Below are 14,831 nucleotides of genomic sequence, written 5' to 3' on the forward strand. Positions count from 1 at the left end.
GCACTGTGAACCCACTGATTCTTTACAGCGGACAGCCGCTCCTCTCTTGCAGGTACTGCGTACCTCCTCTAAATCTTTTAGGGGTACGCAGTACCCTACCGTACCTCACTTCTGGTGATAATATTTATAGACAAGTAAGAAATTGTACAGAAAGGAATCACAACCCACTGTTCTGAACGTGTAGTGCTTAATTTGAAACTGCCGCAGTAATACCTCGTTCCCCCATCCCCTCTTTGAGCTGATCCAGAGCTCAAAGAGGGGATGGGGGAAGGAGGAGGGATGAAGGAGGGAGTGAAAAGTGGGGAAGGTTTGGGGGGAGAGATGAAGAGGAGGTGAGGAGGGGTGCAACAATTCAGCACACATGATTTTAATTGATGACTGATTGACAGGGTTTTGCTGAATTGAAAACATACAGGTCACCTTGCCTTGAGGACCAGTGTTGAAAAGCACTGGATTATTACATTGGCATTTCAATTTATAGAGTTCGACCAGAAAAAATGAATGGGAAATGTTGGGGTGAGAACAGAGAAAAGGGAGTAAAGAGGGGAAGGTCGGGTGTGCTGGGGAATAGGTGGGCAGGAGAAGGGGTAGTTGGGGAGGAGTGGGGTAGGACAGCAAAACTTTGATTCAAAATTGATAAGCAGTTTTTCCCAACCCTGGCTCTTAAGTCAAACTGACCGGCATGTTTTCAGTTCAGCAAAACCCTGTTAATCAGCCATCAATTAAAATCATGTGTCCCTAATTATGGAAATGCCTAAAACTTGCAAGGCAGTGTGCCCTGAGGACCAGTGTTGGGAAAAACACTGGATTCGATGTTGGTGTTTCAATTATTAAAATTCGACCAGAAAACAACATTGATTCAATGACATCTTTTCAACATTAGTTAATTGGCTAGAATTGGATGACTGTTTGAAGGTTTATCCACCATCAATCATCGATCTTAACCATAAATTCAGCTTTTGTGATGATAATTCAACATTGAATTAACATCTTTTGCAAACAAGCCAACAGCGAAGTGGCTGTGTGGTTAGGCCATCCCACTCATGTAAATATGGGGGTGGGCCGCTCCACTCCTTTTAGTATGTTGTAGATATTTTTGTGTCAATTTATCACACACAAATGGTCAGTAAGAATTTTTATAGACAAATAACAAAATGTACAGAAAGGAATCACAACCCACTATCCTCAACAGTGCTTATTTTAAAACGTGATTAGCACCGCTCAATAATAAAATGCCCTCACCCAGAGCTCTGCTGAGGAGGAGAGGAGAAGAGGTGTGGCAAAACAGCTGACATTGATTCAGCATTGATCAGACATCAGCATTTCATTCATTAGATTTCAACCACAACATTGAATCAATGACACAGTTTCAACATTGGTTACTTGGCTAGAATTGGATGGTTGTTTGATGGTTGATCCACTGTCATTCGTCAACCTCAAACTGAAATCAACCTTTCTGACTATAATTCAATGTTGAATTACCTTCATGTGGTATCTGGATCCAGAGATTGGAAACATTATATTTTTAGATTTCTGCAATGTATGAGCTAATGTTTATGCAAATTTGAGCATAATTACTCAACATTTTATGTGTCACTGTTTACATCCATATTGTTTATTTTGTATTAATAAACATGGTTATTTTATTTGAAAAGTTACATAAAAAAAAAACAATGCCACCCCGAGCACCATCCCCTGCTAATTACTGTAGAGCTGGGCTGAGTTGTTTGAAATTGCTTTAGATATATTTGATAATTCGCATGACTGCATTTTTATTTTAAGTATTTATTTTAGAGGTATTTACCCTAACCAGCATGCATTGCCTCCAGGGCATGATTAATTGGATAAGGTGACGTCAGCTCAGTTGAACACACCCGTGTGAGATCAGGCGCCATGCCTTCTCCTATTCCCGTCACGCGCCTGTTACGGAAAGACATCTACCCGTCTGCAGACATCGCGACTTGTAGCAGCCCGCTCTTTCAGCTGTCCCAAGGGTCCACCTTGCAGGTCCCTCCCCAGCGGTTACATGGTAAAGTCGCAAGCCGCCTCTGGTCCTCCGTGATTTACTGGGATCAGCTGCGCTCCGTGGAAGTTGTGGGCTCCGGGGGTTTCGGTTCCGTGTATAAGGCGGAGTACCTCGGGGAAACTGTTGCGCTGAAGAAAGTGAAAAAGAGCACAAAGAACAAGCTGGCCTCCCGACAGAGTTTCTGGGCTGAGCTGAACGCCGCACATCTCCATCATAAGAACGTCGTGCGCATCATCGCCGCAAGCACGTGCGTGCTGGCGGACTTGGAGGAGGAAGCGATCGGAGCGATCGTCATGGAGTTTGTGGGCAGCAGAAATCTGCAGCAGATCATTTATGAGAGCTCGGAGGATCTCGGGGAGGACCGGTGGCTGAAGTACTCCACAGACATCGTGAAGGGCTTGAGCTTCCTTCATTCCCACAGTGTTGTGCATCTGGACATCAAACCAGCCAACGTGCTGGTGTCACGGGGAGAAGTGTGTAAAATTGCCGATTTTGGTTGTTCCCTGAAGCTGGACCGTGACTGTGAAGTGAGCGCCGTCAGCCCCCAGGTCAGCCACGGATGTGGCACGTATTCACACCGAGCCCCGGAGCTGCTCAAAGGCGAGCAGGTGTCTCCTAAAGCGGACATCTATTCGTTGGGGATAACCATGTGGCAGCTTTTGACCAGAGAGCCCCCCTACACGGGTGACAGGCAACACGTCCTCTATGCTGTTGTGGCTCACAATCTGCGGCCGTCTGTATGTGACCACCAGGTGTTTCTTTCTGTGCTGGGGAAGCGGTGTGCGGAGTTGCTGGGCCGCTGCTGGAGCGCTGATGTCCGCTGCAGACCCAGTGCTGAGGATGTGCTGCATCAGCTTGAGCTCCTACGGTCACCTAGGTGATTTTGTGTTATTTTATTATTATTATTCGACTTTTGGAGAATTTCAGTGGAATTTAGATGGTGTTGTGCAGCGAAACCCTGACAAGATCACAGATTTCAGTTTGGACATAATGTGCCTCAAACTTAAACATCCAGAGGAGTTTAAGACTTGAGTTCTGCTTTCTAAGCAGTCAGCAAACTAGCCTTGTTTTACACCTCCAAATGTATTTTTTGTTTGATATCTAAAATTGATTTAAATGTTTTAATTATAATTGTTGTAACCACACACACACACACACATATGTGTATCTTAAGGTGTTTATTTCTGCACCAGATTAATTTATCAGGCCCAATTCGCATACTGTATTTCTCAAGCTGTAAATATATTTTTTAGACAGTGATCAAGAATACGATGGAAGAGGATTAGGGCCACTGACAAAAAAGAATTCTGACTTTAATCTCAGATTAAAGTCAGAATTATAATTTTTTTTCAGTGGCCCTAACTCTCTTCTTGGAATACTGTACTTATTAAGAAACATTTCAGCTCCTACTTAAGTTTTTGGTTTTTAGATGATAATTTGTATGTTAAATTTAATGTAATTATTGTTGATATGAATAAATTCTAGAAATATGTCACTCAGTGCGGCAGCATATTGGAGCTATGTACTTTCATTGATGCTGTATCCATGAGACTTCTAATGATCTTTACTTATTTTACTATGAAATGCTGAAGCGGCTGCCTGATTCTGATGGAGATGCTGCATGGCTCCTGGTGTCATCCTGGACATCCCAGTTCCTTTCAAACCAAACAGCGACTCTGTATCTAAAGCAGATGTAGTGACTGATGAGGCTTATCTGCAGCACCGTTCTATTTTTAGAAATCTAAACTTGCAATGTTCTAACTTGAGACACTCTAAAGGCAGTGTGTAATACAGCTTCCTGTTTCCTGCTTGATTAAATATAAGCATGAAAATACAAATTGATCTCTTCCATGCACTCAGCATCGGAAAATGTCTGAGATGACTACAATAACACAAATGCCTAGATTTGTCATGGCCAAGTATAACTTATTTACAGAGCAACCCAAAATGATTATGGTCTCTGGCAGACAACCTTTGAATGGACCATTAGAACCATGAGTTGAAAGCGTCACCTTCAGTGCTCTGTGGAGCTGCACTCTGGACTATTCACCCTGTTCACTTTATTTTCAGACACAGTGTGCCATTTCCAGCTGCAGCAGGCGCATGTCCTGCTTAAGAAAAAGCACATTTGATGTGTTTGCAACATAAGACACCACATTTCAACACTTTTTCTATTAGATGTATTTTGTAGTGTCTCATAGAAACTAAAATTTAAGTGATCTATAACTAAATATTTGTGTTTTCAGAAAAAGTCTTGGATACAATTTTCACACACCTGATGAAATTGAGCTTAAAGCAACGTTGGGCACATGAAAACCAAAAGAACACCATGCTGCCAGTGAAACATGTTGCAACATTGTGATTTGGGTTTGTTTTTCTTTGGATGGAACTGGAGTTTTAGTCAAGGCTGATAAAATTAACTTTCCCAAATACCAGACAGCTTTGACAAAACATTGTAGCATGCAACAGGAAGCTACAATTACAGTTTTGGTTTATTATAATTGCTAATAAATTACACTTTTTAGTTACTGTCTTTTATTATTCTTTGCCACTTTGTACATTACATGCTTCATACACACATCAGGTTACCAGAACACAGAAGGATCCATTACAACACACTTTACAGGTGAAACTAATTACATTGTGTATTCAATATATTCACATTTTTCAAGAGTACATTGCCAATATACTAAAACAGAATTGTACAAATTGTCAATACATTCAAAGTTTACAGACAACATGCTTATGAAAATTAGCACAATAAAACAATAGGTAAACTTTGGAGGAAATGTGAAAAATATTTCACCAAGGACAGAGTAACGTTTTGATACAATGTCCCAGTATTACTGCAGACAAACTGGCATTTCTCCATCCTAAGAACAGTGAGGATCACCGACAGAACATTTCCATTCACTGGACCACTGCACTTTACAGAAACCTACAAAAAAGAACAATAGAGCAATTAAACAGAGAAAGCATTTGTATTTTAAAGAGCACAGAAAAATGGCAAATAAAAAAGTAAGACTTACAATTTCAAGACGTTGTGGACTCTCTATGTATGTGACATAATCAGAACTGATGATGATTGGGACCAGATGCCTGGGGTGGAAACATTTCTCAGTGACTTCTTTGCCTGTTTATGTTAGAAGTAGAAAAAAATAGTAATGTCATGAATCAGTTGATGTTGGAATCAACTATGAAGCTGTTTTAAGTGTGGACTTAAGGGAGACAAACTACCTTAAAAACTTTCCATCCATGATCTGAACACACTGATCCTTACAGGTTGGTGAGGGGGGCTGGTGCTGCCCATCTCTAGCAGTCATCAGTTGAGAGGCGGAGGTTCACCTGGACAGGTCACCAGTCAATCACAGGAAAGCCAACAACAAATAACATGTATGAAAGATAAATGTTAGATTAACAAGGGGAAAATTCTGTCCAGTTATTTTTAAATCAAATCATGTTTATTAAGCACTTAGTGTTGGAAACACACCAGTTTTTGCTGTTGTTAAAAATGCATTTGAAGCAAACTTGCCACCAGTTAAGTTTGCTTCACGTTAGCAGCCTTTGTCCCTTCTGTTCCTCGTCCTGTTGTGTTGTTGTCTAACTCGGACTAGGACATTACCAGTTTGAATTTACCAAAACTACTAACTATTATCATGGCTCTCTCTACTTTTAATTCAATATTATGCAAGAAAAATTGTGAATTTGAACAGCATTTCTTCTCCTCCCCAGCTTCATGCCTGTTCTTCTTTTTATGGTGCTTTAAAAGAAAACTGAAGATGTGCAATACCGCCACCAACTGGTCTGGAGTGTGAACTGGAGCTAATGACGTTCACTAATAGATCTTACGTCATACATCTGAAAATGGATTTCTGTTTCACTTAAAAAACTGAAAGCAACAGATCACATTCGGAAAGAAGTAAAACTGAAGATACCTGCTACATTTAGTGTTAAGGACAAGTATTGTTGTTGAACCGCTGTCACTAAACTGTCAATGTTTGATGTTTTTTTGTTTTTTCATGAAGACATTTACTTTGTTGAACATTACATCAAGTTTCATTATAAAGATTGTTAATTTGTTTTATTCTTTGCCATTTTAACAAAACAGTAAAAGATTATTAAGGCTCTTTAAAACACATACTTTATTAGCCTAAAGTATACACTCGGATGTAATTTAAAACATACTGAAATTTCAGTTTATTTAATAGTTCACTTTTAAAGTAAACTTTAAGTGAATTTAAAAAAAATTCTAATTTGAGCATATATTTTAAAATATGCACATTATATCTTTAAAAATATACTGTTTCATTGGTATACTTAAGCAAATACATATTTTGTTCACTTAAAGTATACTTTTATTTAATATATTTCTTAAAAGTGTATTTTGGTACAATTATAATTAAGTGTGTTTAAAGTTATGTCAAAATTGGGACAAGCATACTCTGAGTATACTTTGTATATATTTATAAGTAGTACACTTAATACTTAGTATACTTAATACGTACTTACGCAAATGTAAGTATGTTTGAAATATACTAAAGTATACTTTTTTTCACCTGTATTTATTTTGCAATTATTAATATGTGATTGCTGTGGTAAATTATAGTTACCACTGGTATTAGCTAAGCTAACAGCAATTTATTTCTTCTGCATTCTTTACATATACAAACTGTAGCCCAAAACACACACATTTCATTAAAAAACAAAACAAAACAATGTCATTGCAGTCTTACCTTTACTTATAAATGAAGTCCAGGCACCGCCCATTCTGCACAAAATGTCAGTTCATCCAAAGCCAAGTGTATCCTCGACACAAGTTGAGAAAAGATGAAAAGGGTAGCAGAAAAGGCAATTTCTAGGATGACATTCACAAAGCACGTCTTTTCTTGTACTTCATTTGAAAAAAACAATATCCTTTTGTCTCGTAGTTTGAAGCAAACCTTTCAGCTCTGGTGTTGGTCTTCCTTTATTTATTATTTCCTGCTTCGATTGAAAATCCACTTTAGAAAACTGTTTAAGTGTGGAAATATAGTGATCCATGTTGACATCGGAAGAGAAGAGAAAACAAATCTATCGCTGCACTTGACTTATTTACTGTATGGCTAGCTCACTGTCTCTTACTCTGGAGATGTGGAGTCACAACACCAATGTCTGGGATCATGAGCGCCCCCTGCCATGAGGCAAGGAAACTGGTCTTTGCTGTTTCTGTTCGCTCCTCAGCACACGAAACACATCACACACAGTCAGTGACAAAAAGCACTGTACATTATATNTGATTCTTTACAGCGGACAGCCGCTCCTCTCTTGCAGGTACTGCGTACCTCCTCTAAATCTTTTAGGGGTACGCAGTACCCTACCGTACCTCACTTCTGGTGATAATATTTATAGACAAGTAAGAAATTGTACAGAAAGGAATCACAACCCACTGTTCTGAACGTGTAGTGCTTAATTTGAAACTGCCGCAGTAATACCTCGTTCCCCCATCCCCTCTTTGAGCTGATCCAGAGCTCAAAGAGGGGATGGGGGAAGGAGGAGGGATGAAGGAGGGAGTGAAAAGTGGGGAAGGTTTGGGGGGAGAGATGAAGAGGAGGTGAGGAGGGGTGCAACAATTCAGCACACATGATTTTAATTGATGACTGATTGACAGGGTTTTGCTGAATTGAAAACATACAGGTCACCTTGCCTTGAGGACCAGTGTTGAAAAGCACTGGATTATTACATTGGCATTTCAATTTATAGAGTTCGACCAGAAAAAATGAATGGGAAATGTTGGGGTGAGAACAGAGAAAAGGGAGTAAAGAGGGGAAGGTCGGGTGTGCTGGGGAATAGGTGGGCAGGAGAAGGGGTAGTTGGGGAGGAGTGGGGTAGGACAGCAAAACTTTGATTCAAAATTGATAAGCAGTTTTTCCCAACCCTGGCTCTTAAGTCAAACTGACCGGCATGTTTTCAGTTCAGCAAAACCCTGTTAATCAGCCATCAATTAAAATCATGTGTCCCTAATTATGGAAATGCCTAAAACTTGCAAGGCAGTGTGCCCTGAGGACCAGTGTTGGGAAAAACACTGGATTCGATGTTGGTGTTTCAATTATTAAAATTCGACCAGAAAACAACATTGATTCAATGACATCTTTTCAACATTAGTTAATTGGCTAGAATTGGATGACTGTTTGAAGGTTTATCCACCATCAATCATCGATCTTAACCATAAATTCAGCTTTTGTGATGATAATTCAACATTGAATTAACATCTTTTGCAAACAAGCCAACAGCGAAGTGGCTGTGTGGTTAGGCCATCCCACTCATGTAAATATGGGGGTGGGCCGCTCCACTCCTTTTAGTATGTTGTAGATATTTTTGTGTCAATTTATCACACACAAATGGTCAGTAAGAATTTTTATAGACAAATAACAAAATGTACAGAAAGGAATCACAACCCACTATCCTCAACAGTGCTTATTTGAAAACGTGATTAGCACCGCTCAATAATAAAATGCCCTCACCCAGAGCTCTGCTGAGGAGGAGAGGAGAAGAGGTGTGGCAAAACAGCTGACATTGATTCAGCATTGATCAGACATCAGCATTTCATTCATTAGATTTCAACCACAACATTGAATCAATGACACAGTTTCAACATTGGTTACTTGGCTAGAATTGGATGGTTGTTTGATGGTTGATCCACTGTCATTCGTCAACCTCAAACTGAAATCAACCTTTCTGACTATAATTCAATGTTGAATTACCTTCATGTGGTATCTGGATCCAGAGATTGGAAACATTATATTTTTAGATTTCTGCAATGTATGAGCTAATGTTTATGCAAATTTGAGCATAATTACTCAACATTTTATGTGTCACTGTTTACATCCATATTGTTTATTTTGTATTAATAAACATGGTTATTTTATTTGAAAAGTTACATAAAAAAAAAACAATGCCACCCCGAGCACCATCCCCTGCTAATTACTGTAGAGCTGGGCTGAGTTGTTTGAAATTGCTTTAGATATATTTGATAATTCGCATGACTGCATTTTTATTTTAAGTATTTATTTTAGAGGTATTTACCCTAACCAGCATGCATTGCCTCCAGGGCATGATTAATTGGATAAGGTGACGTCAGCTCAGTTGAACACACCCGTGTGAGATCAGGCGCCATGCCTTCTCCTATTCCCGTCACGCGCCTGTTACGGAAAGACATCTACCCGTCTGCAGACATCGCGACTTGTAGCAGCCCGCTCTTTCAGCTGTCCCAAGGGTCCACCTTGCAGGTCCCTCCCCAGCGGTTACATGGTAAAGTCGCAAGCCGCCTCTGGTCCTCCGTGATTTACTGGGATCAGCTGCGCTCCGTGGAAGTTGTGGGCTCCGGGGGTTTCGGTTCCGTGTATAAGGCGGAGTACCTCGGGGAAACTGTTGCGCTGAAGAAAGTGAAAAAGAGCACAAAGAACAAGCTGGCCTCCCGACAGAGTTTCTGGGCTGAGCTGAACGCCGCACATCTCCATCATAAGAACGTCGTGCGCATCATCGCCGCAAGCACGTGCGTGCTGGCGGACTTGGAGGAGGAAGCGATCGGAGCGATCGTCATGGAGTTTGTGGGCAGCAGAAATCTGCAGCAGATCATTTATGAGAGCTCGGAGGATCTCGGGGAGGACCGGTGGCTGAAGTACTCCACAGACATCGTGAAGGGCTTGAGCTTCCTTCATTCCCACAGTGTTGTGCATCTGGACATCAAACCAGCCAACGTGCTGGTGTCACGGGGAGAAGTGTGTAAAATTGCCGATTTTGGTTGTTCCCTGAAGCTGGACCGTGACTGTGAAGTGAGCGCCGTCAGCCCCCAGGTCAGCCACGGATGTGGCACGTATTCACACCGAGCCCCGGAGCTGCTCAAAGGCGAGCAGGTGTCTCCTAAAGCGGACATCTATTCGTTGGGGATAACCATGTGGCAGCTTTTGACCAGAGAGCCCCCCTACACGGGTGACAGGCAACACGTCCTCTATGCTGTTGTGGCTCACAATCTGCGGCCGTCTGTATGTGACCACCAGGTGTTTCTTTCTGTGCTGGGGAAGCGGTGTGCGGAGTTGCTGGGCCGCTGCTGGAGCGCTGATGTCCGCTGCAGACCCAGTGCTGAGGATGTGCTGCATCAGCTTGAGCTCCTACGGTCACCTAGGTGATTTTGTGTTATTTTATTATTATTATTCGACTTTTGGAGAATTTCAGTGGAATTTAGATGGTGTTGTGCAGCGAAACCCTGACAAGATCACAGATTTCAGTTTGGACATAATGTGCCTCAAACTTAAACATCCAGAGGAGTTTAAGACTTGAGTTCTGCTTTCTAAGCAGTCAGCAAACTAGCCTTGTTTTACACCTCCAAATGTATTTTTTGTTTGATATCTAAAATTGATTTAAATGTTTTAATTATAATTGTTGTAACCACACACACACACACACATATGTGTATCTTAAGGTGTTTATTTCTGCACCAGATTAATTTATCAGGCCCAATTCGCATACTGTATTTCTCAAGCTGTAAATATATTTTTTAGACAGTGATCAAGAATACGATGGAAGAGGATTAGGGCCACTGACAAAAAAGAATTCTGACTTTAATCTCAGATTAAAGTCAGAATTATAATTTTTTTTCAGTGGCCCTAATCCTCTTCTTGGAATACTGTACTTATTAAGAAACATTTCAGCTCCTACTTAAGTTTTTGGTTTTTAGATGATAATTTGTATGTTAAATTTAATGTAATTATTGTTGATATGAATAAATTCTAGAAATATGTCACTCAGTGCGGCAGCATATTGGAGCTATGTACTTTCATTGATGCTGTATCCATGAGACTTCTAATGATCTTTACTTATTTTACTATGAAATGCTGAAGCGGCTGCCTGATTCTGATGGAGATGCTGCATGGCTCCTGGTGTCATCCTGGACATCCCAGTTCCTTTCAAACCAAACAGCGACTCTGTATCTAAAGCAGATGTAGTGACTGATGAGGCTTATCTGCAGCACCGTTCTATTTTTAGAAATCTAAACTTGCAATGTTCTAACTTGAGACACTCTAAAGGCAGTGTGTAATACAGCTTCCTGTTTCCTGCTTGATTAAATATAAGCATGAAAATACAAATTGATCTCTTCCATGCACTCAGCATCGGAAAATGTCTGAGATGACTACAATAACACAAATGCCTAGATTTGTCATGGCCAAGTATAACTTATTTACAGAGCAACCCAAAATGATTATGGTCTCTGGCAGACAACCTTTGAATGGACCATTAGAACCATGAGTTGAAAGCGTCACCTTCAGTGCTCTGTGGAGCTGCACTCTGGACTATTCACCCTGTTCACTTTATTTTCAGACACAGTGTGCCATTTCCAGCTGCAGCAGGCGCATGTCCTGCTTAAGAAAAAGCACATTTGATGTGTTTGCAACATAAGACACCACATTTCAACACTTTTTCTATTAGATGTATTTTGTAGTGTCTCATAGAAACTAAAATTTAAGTGATCTATAACTAAATATTTGTGTTTTCAGAAAAAGTCTTGGATACAATTTTCACACACCTGATGAAATTGAGCTTAAAGCAACGTTGGGCACATGAAAACCAAAAGAACACCATGCTGCCAGTGAAACATGTTGCAACATTGTGATTTGGGTTTGTTTTTCTTTGGATGGAACTGGAGTTTTAGTCAAGGCTGATAAAATTAACTTTCCCAAATACCAGACAGCTTTGACAAAACATTGTAGCATGCAACAGGAAGCTACAATTACAGTTTTGGTTTATTATAATTGCTAATAAATTACACTTTTTAGTTACTGTCTTTTATTATTCTTTGCCACTTTGTACATTACATGCTTCATACACACATCAGGTTACCAGAACACAGAAGGATCCATTACAACACACTTTACAGGTGAAACTAATTACATTGTGTATTCAATATATTCACATTTTTCAAGAGTACATTGCCAATATACTAAAACAGAATTGTACAAATTGTCAATACATTCAAAGTTTACAGACAACATGCTTATGAAAATTAGCACAATAAAACAATAGGTAAACTTTGGAGGAAATGTGAAAAATATTTCACCAAGGACAGAGTAACGTTTTGATACAATGTCCCAGTATTACTGCAGACAAACTGGCATTTCTCCATCCTAAGAACAGTGAGGATCACCGACAGAACATTTCCATTCACTGGACCACTGCACTTTACAGAAACCTACAAAAAAGAACAATAGAGCAATTAAACAGAGAAAGCATTTGTATTTTAAAGAGCACAGAAAAATGGCAAATAAAAAAGTAAGACTTACAATTTCAAGACGTTGTGGACTCTCTATGTATGTGACATAATCAGAACTGATGATGATTGGGACCAGATGCCTGGGGTGGAAACATTTCTCAGTGACTTCTTTGCCTGTTTATGTTAGAAGTAGAAAAAAATAATCAGCAATGTCATAGAATCAGTTGATGTTGGCATTAACTATGAAGTTGTTTTACGTGTGGACTTAAGGAGACAAACTACCTTAAAATCTTTCCATCCATGATCTGAACAGGCTGATCCCTGCAGGGTGGTGAGGGGGGCTGGTGGTGCCCATCTCTAGCAGTCATCAGTTGAGAGGCGGAGGTTCACCTGGACAGGTCACCAGTCAATCACAGGAAAGCCAACAACAAATAACATGTATGAAAGATAAATGTTAGATTAACAAGGGGAAAATTCTGTCCAGTTATTTTTAAATCAAATCATGTTTATTAAGCATTTAGTGTTGGTAACACAACAGTTTTTGCTGTTGAAAATGTAGCTAGCTGGTCAGTAAAAAAAAAAAAATCCTTCCACCAGGAAGACAATGTGGAGGTTCATCCTCAGAGCTGGTTGTTGATCTGGTGGAGCCACAGCTTCTTCTGAGACAGAAAAGTCTTTAGGTTTTCTAACACCTGATCTCTCTGGCTTCCTGTTTCATCTTCATTTGATTAGACTGCAAAAATATGTTGAAGATAAAAACATTGATGAACAAATTATAACAACAACCTCACAATATCAAAGTCATACGGAGCTTAATTAAAACCAGGTTAAGTTTATGAAGAAAACTAAGTCGCAACAAACAAAGCCTTTATACAGTTATAACATGAATTTTATTTTATCAGTAAAATTGATAAAATAATTTCTGAAACCAACATAAGTTTGTTCGTATCTTTACTGCACTGTTCATAAGTAAATGAAGATAATTAGCATTTTGAAGCAAACTTACCACCAGCTAGCAACACGTTAGCAGCCTTAGTCACTTCCGTTCCTTTTGTGACACACATTTAATTTCCATCCTGTTGTTGTCCTGTTGTGTTGTCGTCTAACTCGGACTAGGACGTAGCTTGAATTTATCAAAACTACTAACTATTATCAAGGCCCTCTCTTTGTATGAGGCAATATTCTGTGAGTAAAAATTGCGAATTTGAACAGTGTCTGTTATCTTCTCTGCCGCATGGCTTCTTCTTTTCTTTTTATGGCGCTTTAAAAAAACAAAAAAACAAAGTGTGCAATTCCGCCACCATCTGGTCGGGAGTGTGAACTGGAGCTAATGCTGTTCACTAACAGATCTTGTATCACATCTGAAAATAGATTCGGTTGTAGAGCCTCTGTCACTAAACTGTCAATCTTTGATATGTTTGATTGGCATGAATACATTACTTTGTTAAACAACATTACATCAAGTTTGACTATTAGGATTTTTTTTAATTCTTTGCCATTTTAACAAAAATAGTAAATTATTAAGGCACCTAAAATTGCATACTTTATTAGCCCCTAAAGTATATACTGAGATGTAATTTAAAACATACTGAAATTAATAATTTAAAGAAGTGTTAAGTGAATTTTAAAAAATTCTATTTTGAACATATATTTTAAACAATACACAAATTATCTTTAAAATATATTTTAAACATATTTAAAACATCTTAAGTAAACATTTAAGCAAGTGTATATTTGCACTTGGGCAAATACATATTTTGCTAACTTAAAGTATACTTTTATTTAATATATTTCTTAAAAGTGTATTTTGGTACAATTATATTTAAGTATGTTTAAAGTTATAATGTCAAAATTGGTACAGGTATACTTTTATTATACTTTTGTAGCAGGAAGAAGCCTGTCCCAATATTCAAAACACCTGGCCCCTAGTCACCCCATGGTGGGTGGAGAGTATAAAGGGAGACTCTCTCACCTGGTTGCTTTATGCTGGCATTTGGTCACACACTGTTGGGAAGGTTGCTTGTGTAGCGTGCAGGTCTAAAAATCTAACATCAGTAAGTAATGTTTCTCCTTCTGCATAAGACCTACAATTTCAGTGTTTGACTTGAATTGTTTACATCTAGAAACCACTGGTTCTGGGGTGTGGCTGCAATTCACCCTCCCCAGTGCAGTTTTAACGTAAAATGGGTATGTATTGTTTTATTGCACCCATACAGCTCCATAACACAAAAATGACAGTTATTTATATATAGAACATATTGGCAAGCTGATCCTCCCGCTGTGGGCCGGAAAGGATTCTCTGGTTGGGGTGGAGGCATCCAGCTCTGGTAGGTGACGATGGTTTCCTCTGCCTTCCACCATCTTCTGTAAATCACCTACTAAATTTTTGATTTAATTCCAGCTCTGACACTGCTGCAGCTCGCTGGAGACCCTGCTACTTTGTTTCACTGCTTGGTTTAATTTTTTTGTTTAAGTTTATCTTGTTTCATCGGTTGACTTTGTTTCATTTTTGTAACTGCTTTGTTTAATTTATTTTGTCTCGTTTGGCTTCTTAGATTTGGG

The 14,831-nt window shown here is 39.3% G+C and overlaps 2 protein-coding genes and 2 long non-coding RNA genes across 4 annotated transcripts; 2 read left to right on the plus strand and 2 right to left on the minus strand.

Moving 5' to 3' along the window:
- The first annotated feature begins 1,803 nt into the window (after positions 1-1,803).
- LOC106940795 (serine/threonine-protein kinase mos-like) lies at positions 1,804-3,860 on the plus strand. The gene has a single exon (XM_015023626.1). It carries the CDS (start codon positions 1,894-1,896, stop codon positions 2,905-2,907), a length of 1,014 nt encoding a protein of 337 aa, XP_014879112.1. The 5' UTR covers positions 1,804-1,893; the 3' UTR covers positions 2,908-3,860.
- Positions 3,861-4,001: 141 nt separating this feature from the next.
- On the minus strand, positions 4,002-7,292 carry LOC106940796 (uncharacterized). Its single transcript, XR_001423201.1, has 4 exons — positions 6,760-7,292; positions 5,264-5,371; positions 5,056-5,159; positions 4,002-4,964 (listed from the first exon to the last, which is right to left on the minus strand). It is a non-coding gene; the product is annotated as an uncharacterized LOC106940796 (long non-coding RNA).
- Positions 7,293-9,077: 1,785 nt separating this feature from the next.
- LOC106940797 (serine/threonine-protein kinase mos-like) lies at positions 9,078-11,156 on the plus strand. The gene is made up of 2 exons (XM_015023628.1): positions 9,078-10,187; positions 10,887-11,156. The coding sequence occupies exons 1-2, from the start codon at positions 9,178-9,180 to the stop codon at positions 11,005-11,007; spliced, it is 1,131 nt and encodes a 376-aa protein (XP_014879114.1). The 5' UTR covers positions 9,078-9,177; the 3' UTR covers positions 11,008-11,156.
- Positions 11,157-12,762: 1,606 nt separating this feature from the next.
- LOC106940798 (uncharacterized) lies at positions 12,763-13,841 on the minus strand. Its single transcript, XR_001423202.1, has 2 exons — positions 13,276-13,841; positions 12,763-13,002 (listed from the first exon to the last, which is right to left on the minus strand). It is a non-coding gene; the product is annotated as an uncharacterized LOC106940798 (long non-coding RNA).
- Positions 13,842-14,831: the final 990 nt, after the last annotated feature.

Source organism: Poecilia latipinna, unplaced genomic scaffold, assembly GCF_001443285.1.
Source record: "Poecilia latipinna isolate Pla-1442-1.1 unplaced genomic scaffold, P_latipinna-1.0 Scaffold3364, whole genome shotgun sequence".
In the NCBI taxonomy this organism is placed as follows: domain Eukaryota; kingdom Metazoa; phylum Chordata; class Actinopteri; order Cyprinodontiformes; family Poeciliidae; genus Poecilia; species Poecilia latipinna.